This window comes from Asterias amurensis, chromosome 8, assembly GCF_032118995.1.
Source record: "Asterias amurensis chromosome 8, ASM3211899v1".
NCBI lineage: Eukaryota > Metazoa > Echinodermata > Asteroidea > Forcipulatida > Asteriidae > Asterias > Asterias amurensis.
In genome coordinates this window covers 23,103,889-23,124,809 of record NC_092655.1, presented here as the reverse complement: position 1 = coordinate 23,124,809, position 20,921 = coordinate 23,103,889, and the positions used below count along the sequence as shown (strand labels likewise).

Sequence of the window (20,921 nt, the reverse complement as noted above, 5' to 3'; positions counted from 1 at the left end):
GACAAGCTAGGCATATGATTTAACTTAGATATATTCTGCTAATGGGTCTGTGCTTGTCAATGGAGATCACTGTATTATCCTTGTTCTATGGTATAATAATGATGCAAGCGATTTGGTGATTGGACTAGGACCTAGCTCTGTGGTTATGATTTAACAAATATGTTTTGATAGAGATTTCACGGAGTTGATAAGGGGGCTCTTGTTTATACGGTGTTGATTATTATGTGGTTTTCCACTGAATGTAGTATCTAATTCCACTGCTATTTGCTCTTTTTTTGTATTTACTGCCAAAGTACCCTGTAATTATTATCTACAAGTTGGTTCGTATAAACCATTGGCCAATTGCAGTAGGACTTCTGTCATACCAAAAATGCTAAGATTTTATTTTAATTCTGATTTTTTCCTGACGCGGAAATATCAAAAAAATTATGATTAAATAGCTAAGTAACACTCAATAAAATATTCTTACTTTTTTCCAAGAACCGATTATGACCTGACTACGGATATCCTCTACGTTTTCCCCTGCTCTCCCAGCTTCCCATGGTATCAAACAAAATGAGAACCATTATGTTTATTCAGTGATAAATGAACAGGAAGTGGGCCAACTCTAAAACTTTTGAATCAAGCGAAATTGACCCCACCATGCTTTCTGTAAGCTTCTTTTATGATGCTTGTTTACATAGATACTGTGAATTAAAGATACAAAGTACAGTATAAGCATTATTATCTTGCAATTACACGCTCTTCTTTCGTTTTCAAATTTGATTTGGTGTCTAATCTCACTTTAAAATGCCAACAATGCTAGCGAGTAATGTACCGATATCTCTCATAAAACGGTATTACATAACAAATGTTCACATTCCAAAGTGAAATAAATTCAAATGTGAAATTCAAATTTTGATGCCAGGATCATGTTTTACTCTTTTCTTTTGTTTCACAAAAATCAACAGCATAGCATGCCAGACGGTGATGTATCAAATTAAGATCTCTCATAAGATTGTTAACACAAAGAATTCCCTCTTCCCAAAGTGAAAATTTCAAACATGAGTTTAAATTTTGATACGCCTGCCCTGATCATCTTTTTCAAGGCAAGGCCAGCTTTGCTGAACCATGAAGCAAGCTCCTAAGCTAAATGATTACCAAATGGTTGGCATGTGTTTAGAAGTCAGAAGTCCGTCAGTCCATGGTCAGTCTGACTCAATGATGAAATTAAAAAAAGTTGTTGAATGACTGAACTGTCCAGCGCTCATTAAATTGTTTGATTGTAGATTCTGTATTTGTTAAGCGCTTTGATCTAGTGTTTTGGACATGTGCACTTTGTGAGCACCCTGTACTATTATTATCTTTTTATGAGCTTTTAAAACAAATGAATTTTATTCTCTTTTGGAACATAAAAATCAAGATTCAAAACTGAAGTTCCTTAGTACTTTCTGTGTTTTTTTGTTGGTCAGACTCCTAGGCTGGAACCTTGTCTATCAAAAGGTGTAGGGCTAAAAAGCTACACAATTCTAGTTCATGCAATTCTAGTTGTCGAACTTGCATAATTTGACTTGTCCTTTTTTGTGACTTTCTCAATTACATTGTGTAAATAATTGTCTAGTTGTGGTGTACTTTTCTGTAGGTTTAAACCAACATTTTGAAACTGATTTTCGCATGATAAATAAATAAGTTGTCTTGAATTGAGGAATTCATTAAAAAGTTTTGGTTTGTGTTATGTGTTAAATTCAACCTTTATACTTCGGCATTGCAAGATTAATGCAACTCATAATAGGCCTGATACTTCACACTCAGACAATGAAGGGGATAGACCCTTCCCATGAAATATGTAAATTGCACATAGTGTGTGCGCACTAACGTTTTGGTTGGCAAAATGAGGGAACATCGCGCCTTTTTGTACACGGCTTATGGATATGGGTGCGTGACGCAGGCTCGATTGCGCGTCTGCTTAGTGCACAACTCTATGGCGTTTGCCAACCAACAGGGTCTGTACGCATGAGTGAATGTGATTAGCATATTTCATGGGAAGGGTCCATTGCCTCCATGCCCCTGTATTGCCTTGGTGCTCTGTAAATGTGCCCGTAGAAATTCACAATTTCCTTTTAGGGCGCCCTTTCCCAAGGAAAAGATGCCTTGGTGCCCTTGCCCGTGCATCGTTGAAGCATACAGGACTCACTGCCATATTTAACTGAAGTTCATCGTTTACAAAACATTTTCTGTTATTACAGAAAATAAGACAAAGTTTTTAACAAAATTGAATTCCGCAGAAGAATTAAATCAATATGATATCAACTGTTTCCAGTTCACCAGTTTCTCCTGGTGGTTTGTATAATAATCTAAGGATCGCGTGCATTTTATGAATATAATTTGGTTAAAGTGTATTGTTATCTTGCCTGACTGCAGAAGCCTTTAACAATTGAAAAAAGGGACACCCGTAAAAATCATTTAGGGTTAAAATTGAACTATATGTTATGGTTCATTACCACGGACTAAAACCACATTTAGATTGTGTTCCTTTTTTTTTTTTTTTTTGAGAAAAAAAATAATGAAACCTTTGTTACAGGGAAAGTGTGTTATTGATTTCTGAGTGACTACTGTACTTTACATAACGGCTTGTTATTGAAAGTAAAAATAGTTATTTTCAAATGCAGCCGTCCTTGCACTTTTGCAGTTTTTGAGATGATGCTGATTTGCATGTTTTTTTTTTTTTTTTAATTCAGCTGTGCTGTTATTGAAAAAACAGTCAATTGAAAAACAGTCCTTCCGTGGCTGGCATTTTCTTCTTTTTTTTTTAAACAAGGTGCCTACTTGAAAAATGGGAGCAGTTTGTGTGAACATTTTGTATATTGTATATAATTTAATAAATTTTCATAAACAAGAGAGGGTGAAGTATTTATCTTATTGAGGTTGTCATAAAAAATAAGCCATCAAATTGACAGTTTTTTTATTTCCATTTGTTCTTCCTTGTAGATGTGTGGGACCTAAAGCCATCTGAGACACAAAAAAATAATCCTACAAACATAAGACGTAGTGAGTGATACCACTCTAGCTAAAAGGTAAGAAAGGAAAGGTACTTGTTAATCCTCTTTGATCCTCCCACGTATGTAATTTCCATTTTTTGGTTTTTTTTTATCAATTTTCAAAGAAAGGATGTAGGCCTACACCTTAAAGCACAGAAAGAAAAATTACCTCAGAGTTTTGTTTTAATGTCTGTGTTCTTTGGTATGAGCTGTATAGGCCCCTAAAATACAGAATGGATGGCCCCAAACTAGCCCGATCAAGGTTCACTTTTAGGATTTCACCCCCAACAAGGTATAAATTATCCCAAGAGGGTATAATGCTACAAAAGAATCCTCAAAAATAAATGTCCCTGTCTGATCGCCAATCTTTTTAAAAATGAACACAAAATATTTCTAGACCCTTTGCTTTATTTATACTTCTTGCAATTCTTTCTCACAACCCCGAAACCCTCTTCAAAAGCATCTAGGCTAAAGATCAAAGATCCACCAAAATACATTCAGCACTCCGATCAGACATAACATAAGAAATGGTAGAGGACGTTGGCCCAAGCAACCTGGGAACTGCTGCCTTTTGTTTATTTGATTAGTGATGGTCCTTGATGCAATGGTTTGAAACATTGGCCAAAATGACAGCTGCCTAAATAAAACCATATCTTCTGCTAACATCAACAATATGTGGGTGGCGTAGAAAAAGGTTGGAAGAATCGTGTCCGGGAGTGAAATAAAAAACAAGCTTTGTCCTGAATTTTGAATCCTGTCGATTGAAGGTTATCGCTGATGGTAAAGGAGAGAAGTAATTAAGAGGGAGGTTACTAGGAAGATAAGGTGCTTTTAATCAGTTTTGTTTGAGTGGGAAATAAAGAATATTGCAATCAAATACATCTATCTTTGGAATTGGATGGTCACCATTTCAATTATTTATCAGTTGGTTTACGTGAAATAATCTAGTACAGCCACGTAACAACTTTGATGAAATAGTTTATCAGTAAAAGGTTAGCAGTTATTAATTATCAACATTTTTACAAGCTTACTAACTGTAAGCTATGCTTTTTTTCTTGGAAAATATGAGCTATGAAACATAACTTTCAGGCCTGTATTGTAATGTTGTATTACGAAGGGTTCAAATAGAGAGTAAAGTGAAAATAATTTTTTTTGTTTATTTACACTTTAACTTAGGGGGCAGAGAGGGGTATTGGAAAAGTGTATGGTTTATACACTTGTGAAATGTTGAAAACTGCAACCACTCCTAACCAGTAACCGTACATTTATTGATAAATACAAACACAGCAGAAACACCTTTCTCTTGTATCTTACAAACTTAATCACTTTCCACGAATTTACAAAGCGTCTCAGTGACCCAATTGTTGGCTCTCAAATTGAAGCATTGACTGTCAACTTTTGAGTCGAACAAGAAAACAATCTGGTTTTCACCATTGCTGAGATTCCCACCCTTTTTTTGTACTATCGGGATGCATGACCTCTAAACCTATTGACAATCCACCATTCCTCTTTTCAAAATGAATTATTGAGTTAAGTATTACTCCCGATGCTGATTCCAAACAAAATGATCAACTGTTGTGAGATTCCCATTCATGAATAGTGCCAAGAAAAGAAAAAAGAGGCCCAAATTTTCTGCCTGATGTACCAAGGAATGGTCACAAACATGTTTGTTTGTCTTCACTGGATCTCCCTCTGTCACAACAGGGTGGGCCTCTCTCTCTTGCACATGACACAAACCCCTATAACTTTGTTATCTCTAGTGGGAACAGCTCAACTAGAGAGGTGTACAGCAGGTGTGGAGGTTCATGTATGTTGTTTGTTGATACAGGGATAGCATGACTCTCTGTGGCTGGCAGAGTCCAATCCAGAGAGGTACAGGTTTTTTCCCCCTTCAGCACCTCTGACCTGCATTGTTGTACTGTCTTTTAGTTTGAGCGATAAAGGCATTTGAACTTTTTGAGTTCAGTAATGATAGGAGAATTTGTTGTTACTGTAACTCATTTTATTTTCAGGTGTGCGTGCACAGATACCTCTTGTTTTTCTTCATCCTGTTGTTTTTTTTGTTTTTTGTTTTTTTTGGGGGGGGGTGGGGGAGTAGGTTTATTGTACAAAGCTGTTTATCAGTTAGGCGATTTAAAAACTTGTAGTTGGTGTAACTGGTTGTTTTTGAAACAAACACTAGGCACGAAAAGGTAGCGAGGTCCTTAGGAACTAGACAATCGGAAACAAACACTAATAGCTCTGTGTTTTAGGCTGTTTTGTTATTTCAGACATGATGCTTCATGGAAGCTTTTGCCTTGATGCCCTTCGCGCTGTTTCTTTTCAGTATAAAAATTTTGGTTCTCCTCCCATGAAGGTTTCATGTACACCTTGCCCAGTACACCAACCAAGAACCAGAACTGAATCGGGTAGCACGTACCTGTCTGAAATAGCCACCCTTCTTGGGTGTTGTTCAGGGTAACCAGGTGTGCTCATTTACTGATCCTGGGATTTGTGGGTACGCAAATCCCCCCAAAAGCCCAGAGTTGGGGGAAGAATGCTGAAACGTATTAGCGTATGTGAATGATTGTACTCTTTCTAATGAGGTATTGATCGGGAGAAAAGTGGTCTTTATTTCTCTTGGAAGGGTAAGACTTCAACCATACAGCCACACAAAAGGGGCGCAGCTTTAATGCCAGCCAGTGGACATTGTAGGAATTCCTTAGCCTTATTATGCAACTAACTGGACCTTTTTTTTTCTTGTGGGAGGGCCGAAGAGATAGTAGAATAGCACTGGAATGAAATGAGGATCCGTAGGGAATTCGTGTGATGGGTTTTTTCTTTTGTGGGTTAGATTAATGAGAAGTTGAAGAAGTCGGAATGCTAGTAAGGTTTCATCATCTATCGTTTTCATCTATGAATAATATGTTTGGTATTTTGTCTGACAAGGGAACAAATAAAAAGATATATTAAAAAAAAAAATATTCTACTTGCTCTGATGAGGAAACCTTTTTATTAAGTTAAGGCCGAGTCACACTGCAGCGATAACAAAAACGACACAATCTCGACGCAAAGAGAACGCATTCTTTTGGTTGACTTGCTCCACGCAGAATACGCACACGCTCATCAACCTATAGAATGCGTTCTCTTTGCGTCATGATCTTTGTTGTTTTTGTTATCGCTGCAGTGTGACTCTGCCTTTACTCCTGGAAACCTCTTTTTGAGAAACACAGAAATATTGTTTAAGTAAATGATTTCAGAGTCAACATGTTGTTTGGTTCAATGGAGTTTGATACATGTAGCTTTCTTGGGTAGTGGTGGCCATTTGTCAAAGACCAGTATCCACACTTTGTTTGAGCATAGAGAAAGGACAGATGGTTTGCTAATATGTAGGGCTTACATAAAATAACAAATCCGTGAAAGATGCAGCTCAATCCAAGCTGAAAATATAACAAAATCCAGCGGACCCTTCACTCAGCGCTGGGATCACTGTTCAGGGAGAATGTTTGAGAAGAAGGTTTTTACTAATAGGAAACATCACTCTGTAAATCCTTCATAATACCCACGTAGACCCTACGTCCCATTGTAGTCAGTGCAATCAAAATCTTGTTTTTCTTTTACACAAAATACCCCCATGAACTAAGTTTCAGTTAGTTTCCACCCAACTGTGTACTTTGTACGACTAAATATATAATAAAAAAAAGTATTTTCATCGGGTACCGAGGGTGGGTAAAGTTTTTATGAAAACTCCACTTCTTTGTGATAGGTTCATGGCCAGTTCAAAGTCGCACAAAGCTATGGTAGTAGGACGCAAACAAAATGCCTATGCTTGGTGCAGTATTCAGTATGCCATGTCAGAGTTGAAACCTTAGTTTGTGCGGTCTCGTAAAGAAGACGGGGGGAAAAAAAACGCTTCAGAAATGTGGAGAATTTCAATTGGGTAACAATGGTTCCAGTTTTATATTGGCTTACACTTGGATCCCTAGAAGTGGTTAAATTTATAGTGTTGGGTCAAACAACATAGCTCCGCCCCCTCCAAAAGAAACATACAAAAAATCTGAGTGTCACAATGAATAACGACCGTGCCTAATATTACAAAGGGTTTATTGTAATGCACATATTATTTATTGAGTTTTAACAACTGTAGATTTTTTTTATTGTCTACAATGTTCCTTTGGGGTTACCAACTTAGTTCCCAAACATAGGGCACTTTGTTTACCCCAAGTTGAAGAATTGCTTGTAAAATGAAATCTAGGATATTCTTTATTTTCCCTCTTTTCTACCACCCTCTACAGACTGTTGTTTGTCTGATATGTTCTACTTTAAGTAGGGTGGGACTGAAATAGTGGATTAAACATCACTGGTTGTCCCTCCCCTTTTGGAGCTTATTTATTTTTTAGATAATGTTCATCTAGAATAGCATAATGGGATTTGTTAGCGCAGGGTTTTAAACAAGACAGCAACATAACACCAAAGCTACCCAAGGACCAAATCGTAATCCTGCTAGTCAACATGGAAGCCTATTTGCATCCAAGGGATGCAGAAAGCATCAGTCAGAATTAGACTCTAGAGTGCGTGACAGGCGTCCACAAAGCCATCTGTGAAATCCTAGAAAAACACAACTGAGATGATTTCTTCCTATGAAGAAGTAACAATACTTCCCCTTGTTTTGTTCCACACACAACGAAATTGAATCGTTTAATTTCTTATACTTTTTAGGAATGTTACTTAGGAGAGGGTTAAGTGGTAAGTGTGCCATCTCGGAACCCTGATAGTGGACTAGAGATTCACCCTTTAAAGTATTTACTGAGGTTGAACTTAGCTAAACTGAGCCCAAGTGAAAATGACCATCATCAAAGTCCAGTGATGTTTTTACCATGCTTTGAGTTTGGGTATACGATAGGGATAAAAAATAGCGAAACATTTACCAATGGGCATGACTAAGATTGGAGTTATTTTGATTAGATGCAGTTTATTTGCAATTGTTACTGAATGTACATGTGTGCAACACATCTTGCTAAAGATGAGGGTATGTAACTATAAGAGTCTTGAGATATATGTATATTAAACTCTTGAAATAAATTTGTTTTCTTCTCTAATTGAAAATTTTGCAGTAAATTTGTTTAACTGGAACTGTGGAGTAGAATTGGAATCTAAGTTCATGAATTGAAACTTAAAATTGGAAAGCACTTTTTTAAAGTGAATTCACAAATCGTTTATTAACTTAAATAAGACTTGAATGGGTAGTTACACTGCAAGCGATTTACACACTCTAAATACACATTGAAGATATAGGACTAGACAGGGTTATGCACTCCCTTATCCTTGATGATAACAATCTAAGGAACTCTCAGCGTGGGGTTCTGTCTTGGAACTAAAAACATGTAGCCAAGATGGCAGGAGTCCAGTGATTGGCAGATAGCCTGGAAACATCTTGTAAGAAATGTCTTGGCAATCACCTGGTGTTGAAGAATGCTCCCATCTGTCTGAAATGTCTGGTTGTGATATCTTAAAGGCACTGTACACCATTGGTAATTACTCAAACATTAATGTGAGAAGATTAGATTTGTTATTTTATGCATATATGTTGGGATACACCAAGTGAGAGTAGTTGTCTTTGACAATTACCAATAGTGTCATGTGCCTTTAATGACACGTCAGTTCATTACCATAATGGCATTGTAACACTTTGAGGTCTCGCTAACCTCATCATGGTTGATGTCTTGACCATGTAAGGCAAAATCAAGTTTGCAGGGACGTGATTTACGACAGTGTTGTTTGTAAAATGCTGGATAACCGATACAGCGCTAGATTTGGGTAATTTTACGCAGTGCACAAACTTCAGTGATTGGAACGACCTCACCCCGAAAAATGATGTTGCAATTAGGCCGTGTCATTACAGTGAAGGACTTCATAGCTGTGGTTCTTATTATGTCCACTGGAGTGGGTAAAGCCAATGCCTTCCAAATGGTCTTCTACCAATAATCAGATGTTCAGTTTATCCAGTGATGAGCTGTCCCCCAGATGAGATGCAACTTTGACATGTGGATTAATAGACTGAAGAAAGGAAACTTAGTAATTAAAAACAGTTGGACTCCTTATCAAAAGCTGTACTCATAAGCTCAGTCAAGACGCTGGTACTTCAAATATAAACATCCTTGGGTATGGTAATACTTTAAATGTACCTTGTTTGAAAAGACAACAAGGGAATACTTACCACCTTGTCAAAAATATAATTATAAAAAATACTTCGCAGGAGGATGTATAGTAAATTATTTCTAAATAGGCATCTTTTCCATTAGGCACTTCATAAAAAAAAACTGGGAAGTTTCGAGCCCATACTTTGATCAAACCATGGAGAAAAAAAATTTTTTGTTTTTAAAGTTACAGCAACGAGAATGTACTATGGTTAACAGTAGGACAAGTTAATGGTATGTTGAGAGAATGTAACCTAACTGAGGAGGTTTATTAGTGGCCAGGTTTACAAACTGATGGTGGATGCCATCTGGGCAATGGCCTAGATGAAGCCACTGTTACACTACAGTGGTAATCACTGTCAATTTGTCATTAGTGGGAACAGGTGTGGCACAGGCTCAGGTCTAGGATACAGCAGATGTAACTGACCTCAGAAATCCCTGGACTGTAGAGGGTTTGTGGGAAATAAATATAAAACGTTCGAGGTAACTACTATGGCCATGTCTGAAACAGCGACTTTGGCTATAGGTACGGTAAGTTTTGCCTATTCTTCAACACTGGCAGACGCGCTGATCTAGCTGTAACTGTAGCTGAAGTAGCCGTTTTGAACATGGCTTCAGTTTCTAAATAACAAACTGAAAGTCTTATTATAATATTATAGAGAATGTGGTCCTTTCTCTATGGAATGACTATGTTGCTGGGATCAAATAAAAAACACTGAGCCAATTCCCAGGGAATGCAACACCAGAAATTTGTACTGATTGCCATCTTATGATCCTCTCAAACCTTCTGCAAACTTCCTGGGGGACTATGAACAGATACATGCTTATTTTGGACGGTATTAATGAAAAGAGCCCATTTGTTTAAGATAACTTAAAAACCTTTTTTGATTGGGGGGGGGGGTTCACAGCTGTCTGATTTTGATGGATTTTGCTTGCGACTGAACAATCTTGACCTTAAGATTGACACAACGCATTGCTTAACTTGCTTTTGCATTGGAAAAATAAAAGTAGGTTTACTTTGGAGTATTGTGTTGGGAAACAAAAATAGATTTACTGAGGAGCAGATGCAGAGAGAGTTTGGTGGGCAATCACAAAATAACTGTTCAACCGTAGAGAAAGAACTCTATAGTTTAACCCATTCATGTAGGGAAAGGACCATGGATGGTTCCTCTATACAGGTAGGTCCCAAAAGATGGGTCCATTGTGTAAATTGTTCTGTGAGGGGCTTTTTGTTTGTGTTTGTGGTTGTACCAGCCATTTTTGGACTACAACACAGTACTGGCTTACAGATTTGAATTACAGTCGGCGCCTGGGTGGTTCTGTGAATGCGCTAGGCTAGACGAGACAGTTGACTGTGAACCTACCGTCCCATAGAGACTTATTAGAAGTATACCCATGTGGTGCTAGGCACAAGGCTGGTATAGAATAACCCAGGCGCCCAAGCATGAGGCTTCATACAGGGTTTCGTTGTGACGTTTGCATCCAATTCAACCTGGCCGTCAGTCATTCCCACGTAGTAACCCATTATGGTTGTGACCCTAGTGGTAGCTGGTCTATAAGGTGCCAGTGGGAGGCCTGTATTGTAAACTACTTCAAGTTCACGGTGGAGCAAGGTTGTGGGATGTTGGCACACTCAACTGAACTGAAAACAAATATCATGTTCGGTTCTGTCGTAGAAAATCAACTTCAGTTGGCCAAACCTATTGTGACTTAAAGAAAAAAGATCATCTCTAAGTGAACATGTACTGTTTATCCTCCAGCAGAGCATTTAAACATTTCTTTTGGGGGGATTAAAAGATTGAAAGGAAAACCCTTTCCTCAAAGGATTTAGCGATTACACCTAAAAGTACAAGTAACACTACATTTTCAAATGACCCTAGTTGAGCAAACCAACAAAAGCGAGACTTGGGATCCAGTGTATCTCAAAACGGTGAATAGTTGTAGATGGAAATTTAAAAGATATGTTTTGTAGATTAGAAGAAATAAATTACCAAATTATAGAAATAGTCTGGTCGGAGTCCCCCAGCCGGAAGTGAGAGAACAAAAACCATGCTATGATCAAACTACCATAGTTGCAACAGGAGGGGGGGGGGGGGTTCTAGTTAGAGGGATTCGGAACCTGCTATGATATAAATCAAGGTCCCTAATAAATAAAATTTCTAAAAACACAGATGAATTTGAGACTCTAGCCAGCCACTAATGGTTAAAACATGGAGTCCAAATAAATCTTACAGATAAGCATCATTCAATAGTTTCTTTTCTCTCGGCAATTGCATATCAAATTTATGTTCTAAGTTAGTATTTCTTGATCCAGAATCATGAGAACCTTTGTTGTCCCTATCAAATCTATCTTTGTCAGGGTGTGTGACCCAAGGGGGAAACTGCCCAGTGAAACAGTTTGGGATAATATTGGCAAAGCAAGAAGGAAAAAAACAGAAAGAGAAGGCCAAAATAGTATTTGTACCCGATATTAGAAGTTGGTACTTGCACGCAGAGAGAACCTTTGGTATCTACATTGTGCTCTTTTGGTAAGCAATTTATTTCTGTGAGTGATAAAGAACTCTGGAGTGGAGAGCTGTTAGTGTTGTAAAACATTGCTTGAAATGACACCCTCTGAAGTATTGTAGTTTTAGAGAAAGAGGTAATTTTACACAAGATTTTTTTAAAATTTTTGGGGCATAAATCCTTTTTCTGAAAGCATACAATTTTATGCAATAAAGGTGGGGGTTTTTCCATGGTTTTCTTGCTACTTTGATTATCAGAGGTTAGTAATTTCATGCACAATGCTGGGATTCACCAAGTTTGAATACTGGTCTTGAAAATTACAAAAAGTATACCCCGCCTTAAGTTTTGAACTGTAAAATTTCAGGCATACCAACCCCTCTGCCCCAAAGGCCTGTTCCTGTTGTAGAACAGCCGATTCATTTTAATTATTTGGAATTGGGGGGGGGGGGGGGCAAAGTTTTGTTTGATGTTAGCTTAAAGTGATTAAATAATTGTTTTGAAAACAATAAGAGTCTACAGGAAATATCATTATAAAGATCTTGCTTGCACTGGGTAAGGTAATAGCGAGAGTGCTACTCCGTGTTTGCATACCTGCAGCATCAAGAGGAGTTTAGTCTTTAATTTAATAACTTACTCTTCCACTTTAATTCTTTAGGGTGCTGCCGACTAACTGCATTAAGAAATAACTGGTAAACTCATCGCAAAACTGTGTATGTAGTCGGTAAGATCAGCCTGTTTGACTTAACACGCTATTGAAATATGTTTCAAAACCTGAATTGGAAAGAGGTATCTTTCGAGGTAAACCCTGTAAGATATTTGTTGTCAACATGATTAGTTCTGCTGGTCCAACTGGATATAAATGATGAAACACTTTGTTTTGATCTTAAATAGTACATTTGAACAGGTGCCAAGTAAAATGTTGTTGTCGTATTAAAAAAAAAAAAAAAAAAAGACTTGAAAGCTTTGCCTTCTCTTTTCATTAACAAAAGAAACATTTTTGAACAGTTGATTCATAGAATCGTGGACCCTCCAGGTTAGTTTGTTTTGCTCGCAGTATCCAAAAAAGTTGCAACTTATTGTGTGCGTTATCATAACAACAAGTACGTCAGCATTCTAGTCTATTTTCAGGTGATGTTATCATTTTTTGTTCTTTTTTCCCCCACCTGTAAAGACCTCTTTGAACACGCCACGTCTATTAACATACAATAGGAATATGAATTCTGTACTTGGATTACCACTGATACATATATCAACAATCTCTGTAACCAACACTTCGGATAATTCAGTTTTTGTAGCCAGCTTTCCCCCGCCTGCAAAAATGGATCTGGCCAAGTCCAAACTTTTTCTTTTGCTGGCAAGCTGCCAGCCGTGTGTGTGATGAGAAATATTGACTTTACTGTGTACATTATTTCCCGCGGTTGCTGCTTCTCCATTGTTACTGCAGCTGATTGTAGTGGACTTTGCCTGGTTTTGTACACATCGAGCGCGTGATGAGAGAAAAGTTAGAAGACAGATAAAATTATTCAAGCATAATGTTTTGTTGTCTCGTTTAGTTTGTTTTATTAGTGCGTGGCTAAAAAACTGGTATCCTAGGTCTGAAACCAGGATTCGATGGCTAAACCTTTGTATTTGATGAAGCAAAATGTGGTCAGGTATCAATCAAAACTGGCAAGGGAGGATTGAAAACTGCGACACAAAATTACAACTTTTGTTGCTGCTTGTTGTTATGAGTGCCCTTAAATTCTTGCGAATTAATTTTTAACCTTTAGGGCTCGAATATTATGCGTACTCTTGGGACGTATTACGCGAATGCATTTCTCGTTCACATACGTACACACAGGGGAATGAAGCGCATGCGATTCGCGTGACACACAATGTTCAAGTCGCATTCCCGTAAGCTTCCAGTTTCATCATTGCGATTAAGTACGTGCAGCAACACTGTAGCGCTGCACAACTTGAAAAATCTTGATCTGTTTTTTTAATTTCATTTTTTCCCCTGCTCACTCCTTCTCGATGCGTAATGTTTATTTCAGCCTAACCCTAACCTAACATCTGCATATGGAAGAGTTAGCATTTTGCAAAATCAATCTCGAAGGCCTTGGCCTGAGAACAAGTGCACCCGCGCTATTTATACGAAAGTTCTTTACCAGAAGATTTCGTACCGATGCCAGTTCATCGCTGACGACTATACCACACCCGGTACCACACGTGCATGGCTGGTGCACACTTATGTGTGGGCATGGTTCTAGTGATAATGAGGAAAAGTGCTGCTGTGTCCAACATCTTGTATAGATCTTGGAAGAGAGTCAGCAAACCACAGCCTTCTTGTCTGTTAACCACAAGACATTCCTAACATCTGAATAAACATTATTAGCGGAGTGACAATGTAATGGATTTTCAACAGTGAAGGACTGTTATTGTAGCGAGATAAGAAATCTCCTTAAGCCAGCTTAAAAAGTTCAAGAGATGATACAAAATTGTGATTTAATGAGTACATTCTTTAAAAACCTGAGTTCTTGTGAGCCCCTAATTGTCACTGATAAGTTTACTCTGCTATTTCTAATAATTTGTATACAACTTTTTGTGTGTGAACATTTCTGGCAAAGATCAGTACGATTGATTCAAACTAAATTTCCTGACGATGGTTAAGTCTCATCTTGAGATTTGGAATGAACCAAAACTTTAAAGTCAAAGTATACTTCGGTTTTTGGAATCGTTCGATTTTTTTAATCCAATATGAATAAAGGACTAGAGTGTATAAACAAATTTAAGTGTGAAAATTTCATTTCAAAATGGTTGGGCTTTTGAGATAACGTGAGTATGTTCATGCAGGAAGTAATCCTTAATAATCCTTGGTAACACTTCTCATATTCAAATTTTGTGGCATAACAAATATTTTACCACATTACTTCAAAGTGAAATGTTTCTCAAAATGCTTAATTGTCATTTATTTTAAGAGTGATTACAAAACATAAACCTTCCCTTTAAACATATCCTCTATTTGAAACAAAGCAACACGCCCAAGAACCCAACTATCCTCGAGAGCCAAACTAAACAAACACTCATGTACCCAAGTACTTATATGGTCAGTGAAGCAACCCCTGGGAATGAGATGACCTAGATGTTTGCTGATGGTGACTTTATAACCTGCCAGAGCGCTGCAGTTTGGTGTTTATGGGAAGCTGTGTGTGTGAGCTGTCTCATGACATCATGGTATCATACAGCTCTGGGTTAACTGGGGGACTCTGATTTGAATGAGGTGAACAAAATACCCAGGGTTGTTAAAGGGAAGACGCAGTATTGAACCCCTTTGAAAAACAAGTGCTGAAAAGATCTACTTCATGTTTGTGTTTGGTTATGTATACATGTCTCTTTTTTCAAAGTGCATTAAGAGACAATTTGAAAACAAGTGACGTAAAAGATGTACGCCGTGTTTGGTTTTTATGTATGCACGTCTCTTTTTTCAAAGTGCATTTAGAGACAATGAATATGAACACAAGTGATGTAGTTTGTAAAAGATATACGTCGTTTTTTTTATCTAAGTATGCACGTCTCTTGTTTGAAAGTGTATTATTTGAAAACAAGTGACTTAAAAGATCATCGTCACGTTTGTGTTTGGTTTCTATGTATACATGTCTCTTTTTTTTCAAAGTGCATTGAGACAATTTACAAGAGGGTTTGTACTTGTTACCACTTATGCTCGGTGGAGTTGGCTTCTGCTGAGCTCAGTAAAGTAAACGCTCGGCAGGATTAGGTAACCCAGCAAACAGGAACGATGTAACCAGTTGGTATATTTAGACTGATTTATTTTGGGGAAAATGAATGCTTATTTTGAACAGTGAACGGTACTGTGTGATGACAACCCATTTGTGTTGTTGTTTGCTGTGCTAATCGCTCACTGAGCCAAAAATACATCATGATAAAAACTGAGGCTGCATGGTTCCCATTGGTGTCTGTCATGCTTTGGTATGCAAAGCTATAAAAAAAGGGGCCAGACTGCATGTCCTCTGTCCTCATAGTCCCATTGAATTGAATAGGTAGCCTAAACACGAGATACCGAGCTACGATAAGGGGCATCACGCTAAATAAACTCATATTGACCCTAGTGTTAAAATATCCCTTATCTTTACAATGATAGAAAACATTTAGGAGTCTCTCAGTTGTTGCTGAAAGACTGAATATTGTAGGTGCTTCAGCCGAAAACGTTGCTTATAACATTTCTGCTTAGCAAAAATTAGGAGGATACCAGTTATATGTCATTAGCAGGATACCAGTCAAAAAGTTAAAGCACAAAACCTGTGGACATGATAATAGATCAATTGTACAACTCCCAACAATTTATTTTTTTTAGAAACAAATATTGTTAGAAACAAATAATGGTTTGCAGTTTATGGTAGGTCGAATCAAGTAGGCTTAATCAGTTTGTAGCATCAGTTCGGACCCCTTAAGCCAGCTAAGGGATAGGCCCCCCTCCCCTATCTAGGGGTTGACAGGAGGCAGGTTGAGACCACAGTGTATTAAATGAGAGAGAAATAAAAGGAAAGAAATCCTAGAGTGGATCGTGGTATTCCAAGGCCTCGATGCATGGATAGATGAATTGTGTTAGGCAGATCTACCCAGACCTACCCTCACAAATCAGCATTGAAATGCTTCATGAGTGACCCTGGTCAATACTAGCCCATATGGGTTTAGACACAGGAACCTGTGGTCGTGCTTAACTGGGGTTTTACAAGGTTGTTCTCAATGCCATTAGATTTCCCATGCTTTATAGAATCTGAACTTTTGAGTAAGAAGATGAACTGAGCTCCTTGTCAAGAGATTTTATCTCCGCTCAAAAACTGCTGAATTTGCAGTAAATACTTTTTTCTCTTCAATGGGAGACTATTGAGACGCTAGTGGCAGCCAACATAAAAGTTTTTTTTTTACTCTGACACTGCGCACACATGCTCAGTATTGTGCGCAAAGGTTTGAGCATGTGCACGACTGGCAAGAACCCTTTTATATACTAATCTGAGTCTGTTTGGGAAATGTCGTCTTAAACTTAAATTCCATGTTTGAAAAAAAATTTTCCAGGTGGTTTGATTTTATATTAACAACTACGTCTGCATGACAGCTGTTGTTTGAAAGATGAAGGTTTACAATGTGCCTTTAAAGCTTTGTTGCACCATGTCCTGTGTCTGTAAAATTGTGATTGTGATGATCTGAATAGAAGGGTGTTTTTCAAAAGACAATTTATTGGTAACTTGTGATTTACACTGCATGGGTTATGGGTCAGAAGGTGGTAACATTGCTTGAACTAGTTCCAGTTCGGTTGTTGATAGATGAAAACATTCAAAGCCAATATAATAACCTAGATAGGCTATTGGGGAAAAAATGTTTCTCAGCTGTATCGCCCCCAAACCATATCCCCCTCCCCTCCCTCTCAAAAAAAAAGTAAACAAAATTCAGTTTTTAAAATAGACACATACGTATTGTTCTATAAGGTGTTAACTTTATTTGTTGGTTATCTGGAGATTTTAAAGTTGTAGAAACACATTTTTTTTGAGCCCCACTAAAAAAACAACTCCAGTTTTTAAAATAGACACAGAAGTATTGTTCTATAAGGTGTTAACTTTATTTGTTGGTTATCTGGAGATTTTAGAAATGTAGAAACGCACATTTATGAGCCCCACTGCACTATTCCAAACCCTAAAGAATTATCATCGTGTCTTAGCCGGTTTGATGGATTGAGTATTGCAAAGTTGGACAAACTAGTTTTCATAGTTCGTATTTATTCATTCAGCTACCCATAAGATGCTGTGGAATAACTAAAGATTCTTGAAGAATTTGACTACCCATAAGATGCTGTGGAATAACTAAGGATTCTTGAAGAATTTGAGTTTCTTTTTTTAAAAAGCCCAACACATGAAGGTGGTGTACATTTCCCATTAGATGCATCTACTCCATCATTTTGTAAACAAGTTACCCTTTGTACATTCTGTATACCACTTGCCCGACATAACCCAGAGCTGATGAAATACACTTGTTAACAATGAACACTGGCTAGTTTTGTTTGCCCTCCCTCATGAACTTTTATTTTTGTTGTTGGTCAGCGGACTGGGAAGAGTGACACCACAATCAATTGCACTCCCCCCACCCCCCCCCCCCCCCCAGCCACACTACCTTAATAAAGAACTGTGCTACACAATTGACCTGAAAAGGGTGTTCCAAGTCACGCCTCACTGGACACATCTTAGATTTGATTCTCCCACAGTGGTCAGAATTTTATATCCTGTGTGAAAAAAAGTGCACCCGGCGGAACCTTTTGTGCCTTGATGGATTAGTTCCGTTCAGATTTTACAGCTATGCACCAGATTTAACAGTAACATCAATCAGTTGATGACGTTGTAACCCTAAGTCGTATTTAAACAAGAATTTAAATTTTATGAGCTTAACGTAAAATACTCGATTCTGGACTACATAATATTAGAGATGTTTTCCCTTAAAACCAACGTGTGGATAACGATTGTATGCACAGTGCTATTCAAACCATGCAGGGGAAAAATCCATAGTTAGCTTAAGCGAGATTCTTACCTATCTTCTAGATCAAAGGTAATGATGCGATTACTTATGTAGAAATTTTTTTACAGTAGAATTTTGAATATTTAAATGGCAAAATTATAAATTAAAGTTTTTGTCTCAGTTTCTAAACAAAGCATTGAATATGTTTTTAAAATGGTAACTTAATAATAATGATCAGATAGATTTGAAACCGAGTTGTAATGTCACCAATTTCTCATTGGTTTAATAATTTGAAAAGAAAAGAAAAATGTATCAGCTAAATGAAAGTTTAGTTCCCATTGATTTGATGGTAATCTTAAAAGAAAAGCAAAGTTTGTCTGTTGTCTAAAATGAAAAAAAATTAAGTTTAATTTTCATTGGTTTGGTGACAGTTTGATAAGAAGATCAACATTTATCAGATTGTCTTAAATGAAAAGTAGCAAACACAGCATTCAAAGTAAATTGTACCCTGGGAAGATGAAAGTAAACTAGCGGGATGTTTCAAATGTTTTTATTCAATTGTATATCTTATTCAAAATAGTTAAGCAGACTATTTTGTTAAATAATTTTGTTAGCCACTCTGGCGAAGGGGGATGACCACGATCCCATTTTTTCTCTTCAGGATTATGAGATTTCCTCAAGGAAAAGAGCACTTTAACGACTAACTAGTAATAAATTAAATTTGTAGAGTTTTTGTAGAAACAACAACTTCTTCATCTTCTACTTTCATCGGGAGTAGAGCATCTTTTTTTCGAGAAGGCAGAATTCAAGGAATCAAAAATTAGAACTGCTGAATTCTCTCAATCCCCTTAAAAAAGAAGTCTCACTTGATACAACACGAAGCTTTTAATTGGCAGTTAATATAATTACCTGAACCTTTTTGTCGGTTGTTACACTCAATTTGTACAATATCCATTATCAGAACTCAGATTACCCGCAATAGTATTCAATTACGGTAATTGACTTGTAACTGAATGCCAGCTTAAATGAGGTGCGTATCAAGGGTTGAGTTTATTTTTCCGGCGGAAAGATTCCTCTCCCTCATCGACAGTGGATAAACCAACCACCCTGGATGTCACATGCATGTAGTGTTAACTGCCTGCAGTCAAATGTTGACAGCGTCCAACATAGTAGAGATGGTTTTAATTGTATCATTTGTCTTAAGAAAAGCCTGAGGCAAGTTGTGATTGAGGATAACGGTCTAGCTTCTAAGAAACGTTTTTACATATTGGTTAAAGATGAGATTTCTGTTGTTCAATTGATGTGTTGAAGTGGATGCTGCCAGGAAGCCTACTTTCATATATAAGAGATGAAAGTGGTATATGTGACTTTATTTAAGTAAGTAAGGATTGCAGCGACACCATGTAAAAATATCTTTTTTGAGTAGTAGTGGCTCTAAGCGTGTTTATACTGCTTGACATTTTGTTCATTGTGTTCTGACCGTCTTCTGAGGAAGAGATAAGTTCAAATAAAGTCTTTGGAGTTGTCTTTGAGCATGATGGATTCCCTTATTTGGCACCACACGCTTCGTTATCAGCACTAAGTGGCAGGTAATTGTCTACCTCTTGCCTGCTTCCTCTCAGGTATGGTATCAGAACCAATTACTTGGTCTTTTGTGAGCTGTCAAACCAGTGAAGAAGTTATCTGGATTGAGCTCATTATGATAGGAAGTGACAGGTTTGATCCACAACTTGATATCGAAAGCCGGTATGGTGACGAAGAGAATGTCTGTTTTATCATTGGAAGCGTTTGTCTGAGTCGCACCATGAGCAGACAGACTAACGACTTCGCATACTTAACTGATGGAGTTAAATACTGACCCGGTATACTTTGCATTTCTTTGTCTTTGCAGGACTGGCGGACAAAGCCGTCATCACATCGTCTGAAAGATTGAGGGCATGAGCCCCTTGCCAGCGACCCCTTGCCGTTGTAACAGGGTTTGCCATGCAGTAAGACTCAACATGACGTTTGGAGAGCTTTGTAGGTTATGGAGGCATGTCTTCCAAGGAGTTCTCATCTTGTGCCTGCTCAGCTACGCAGCAGGGCAACAAGCCACAACACTGATGCCAGGTAAATATTAAGCAGGCAGGGTTAAAAATTTGTGCTGAATTAGCTGAACTCAGACTTTTTATAGTCTGTCTGGTAAACAAAAACAATACTATGTTTTTTTCCATACAAAATAAGAAATGCTCTTTGATACACTTTATTAGCACTGGAGATGCTGTTCCCAAATGTTTCTTAATAGCCTACATGTACATTATAATCTACATAATCTTCAGAAGACACAATGTTTTTAATCTCATGAACAGATATTTAAAGACAGTGGACACTATTGGTAATTGTCAAAGACCAGTCTTCTCACTTGGTGTATCTCAACATGCATAAAATTGAGAAAATTTGAACGCAATCGGTTGTCGAAGTTGAGAGATAATAGTAAAAGAAAACTACCCTTGTCACACGGAGTTAATTGCTTTCAGATGCTTGATTTCGAGATCTCAAATTCTAAGTCTGAGGTCTCAAAATCAAATTCGTGGAAATTTACTTCTTTCTCGAAAACTATGTTACTTCAGAGGGAGCCGTTTCTCACAATGTTTTATACTATCAACAGCTGCCCATTACTCGTTACCAAGTAAGGTTTTATGCTAATAATTATTTTGAGTAATAACCGATAGTGTCCGCTTCC

General features: G+C 37.6%; 1 protein-coding gene across 4 annotated transcripts in view; it reads left to right on the top strand.

The window, feature by feature from the left end:
- The window catches only part of LOC139941110 (fibroblast growth factor receptor-like), an 81,230-nt gene that overhangs the window by 7,081 nt on the left and 53,228 nt on the right, over positions 1 to 20,921 (top strand). For all 4 annotated transcript variants that reach the window (XM_071937543.1, XM_071937542.1, XM_071937545.1 and 1 more), the window contains exons 2-3: positions 2,968 to 3,053; positions 20,091 to 20,308. In XM_071937543.1, the coding sequence (XP_071793644.1) occupies positions 20,137 to 20,308 (172 nt within the window). In that variant the 5' untranslated portion in view covers positions 2,968 to 3,053; positions 20,091 to 20,136. The remainder of the gene's footprint in view (positions 1 to 2,967; positions 3,054 to 20,090; positions 20,309 to 20,921) is intronic.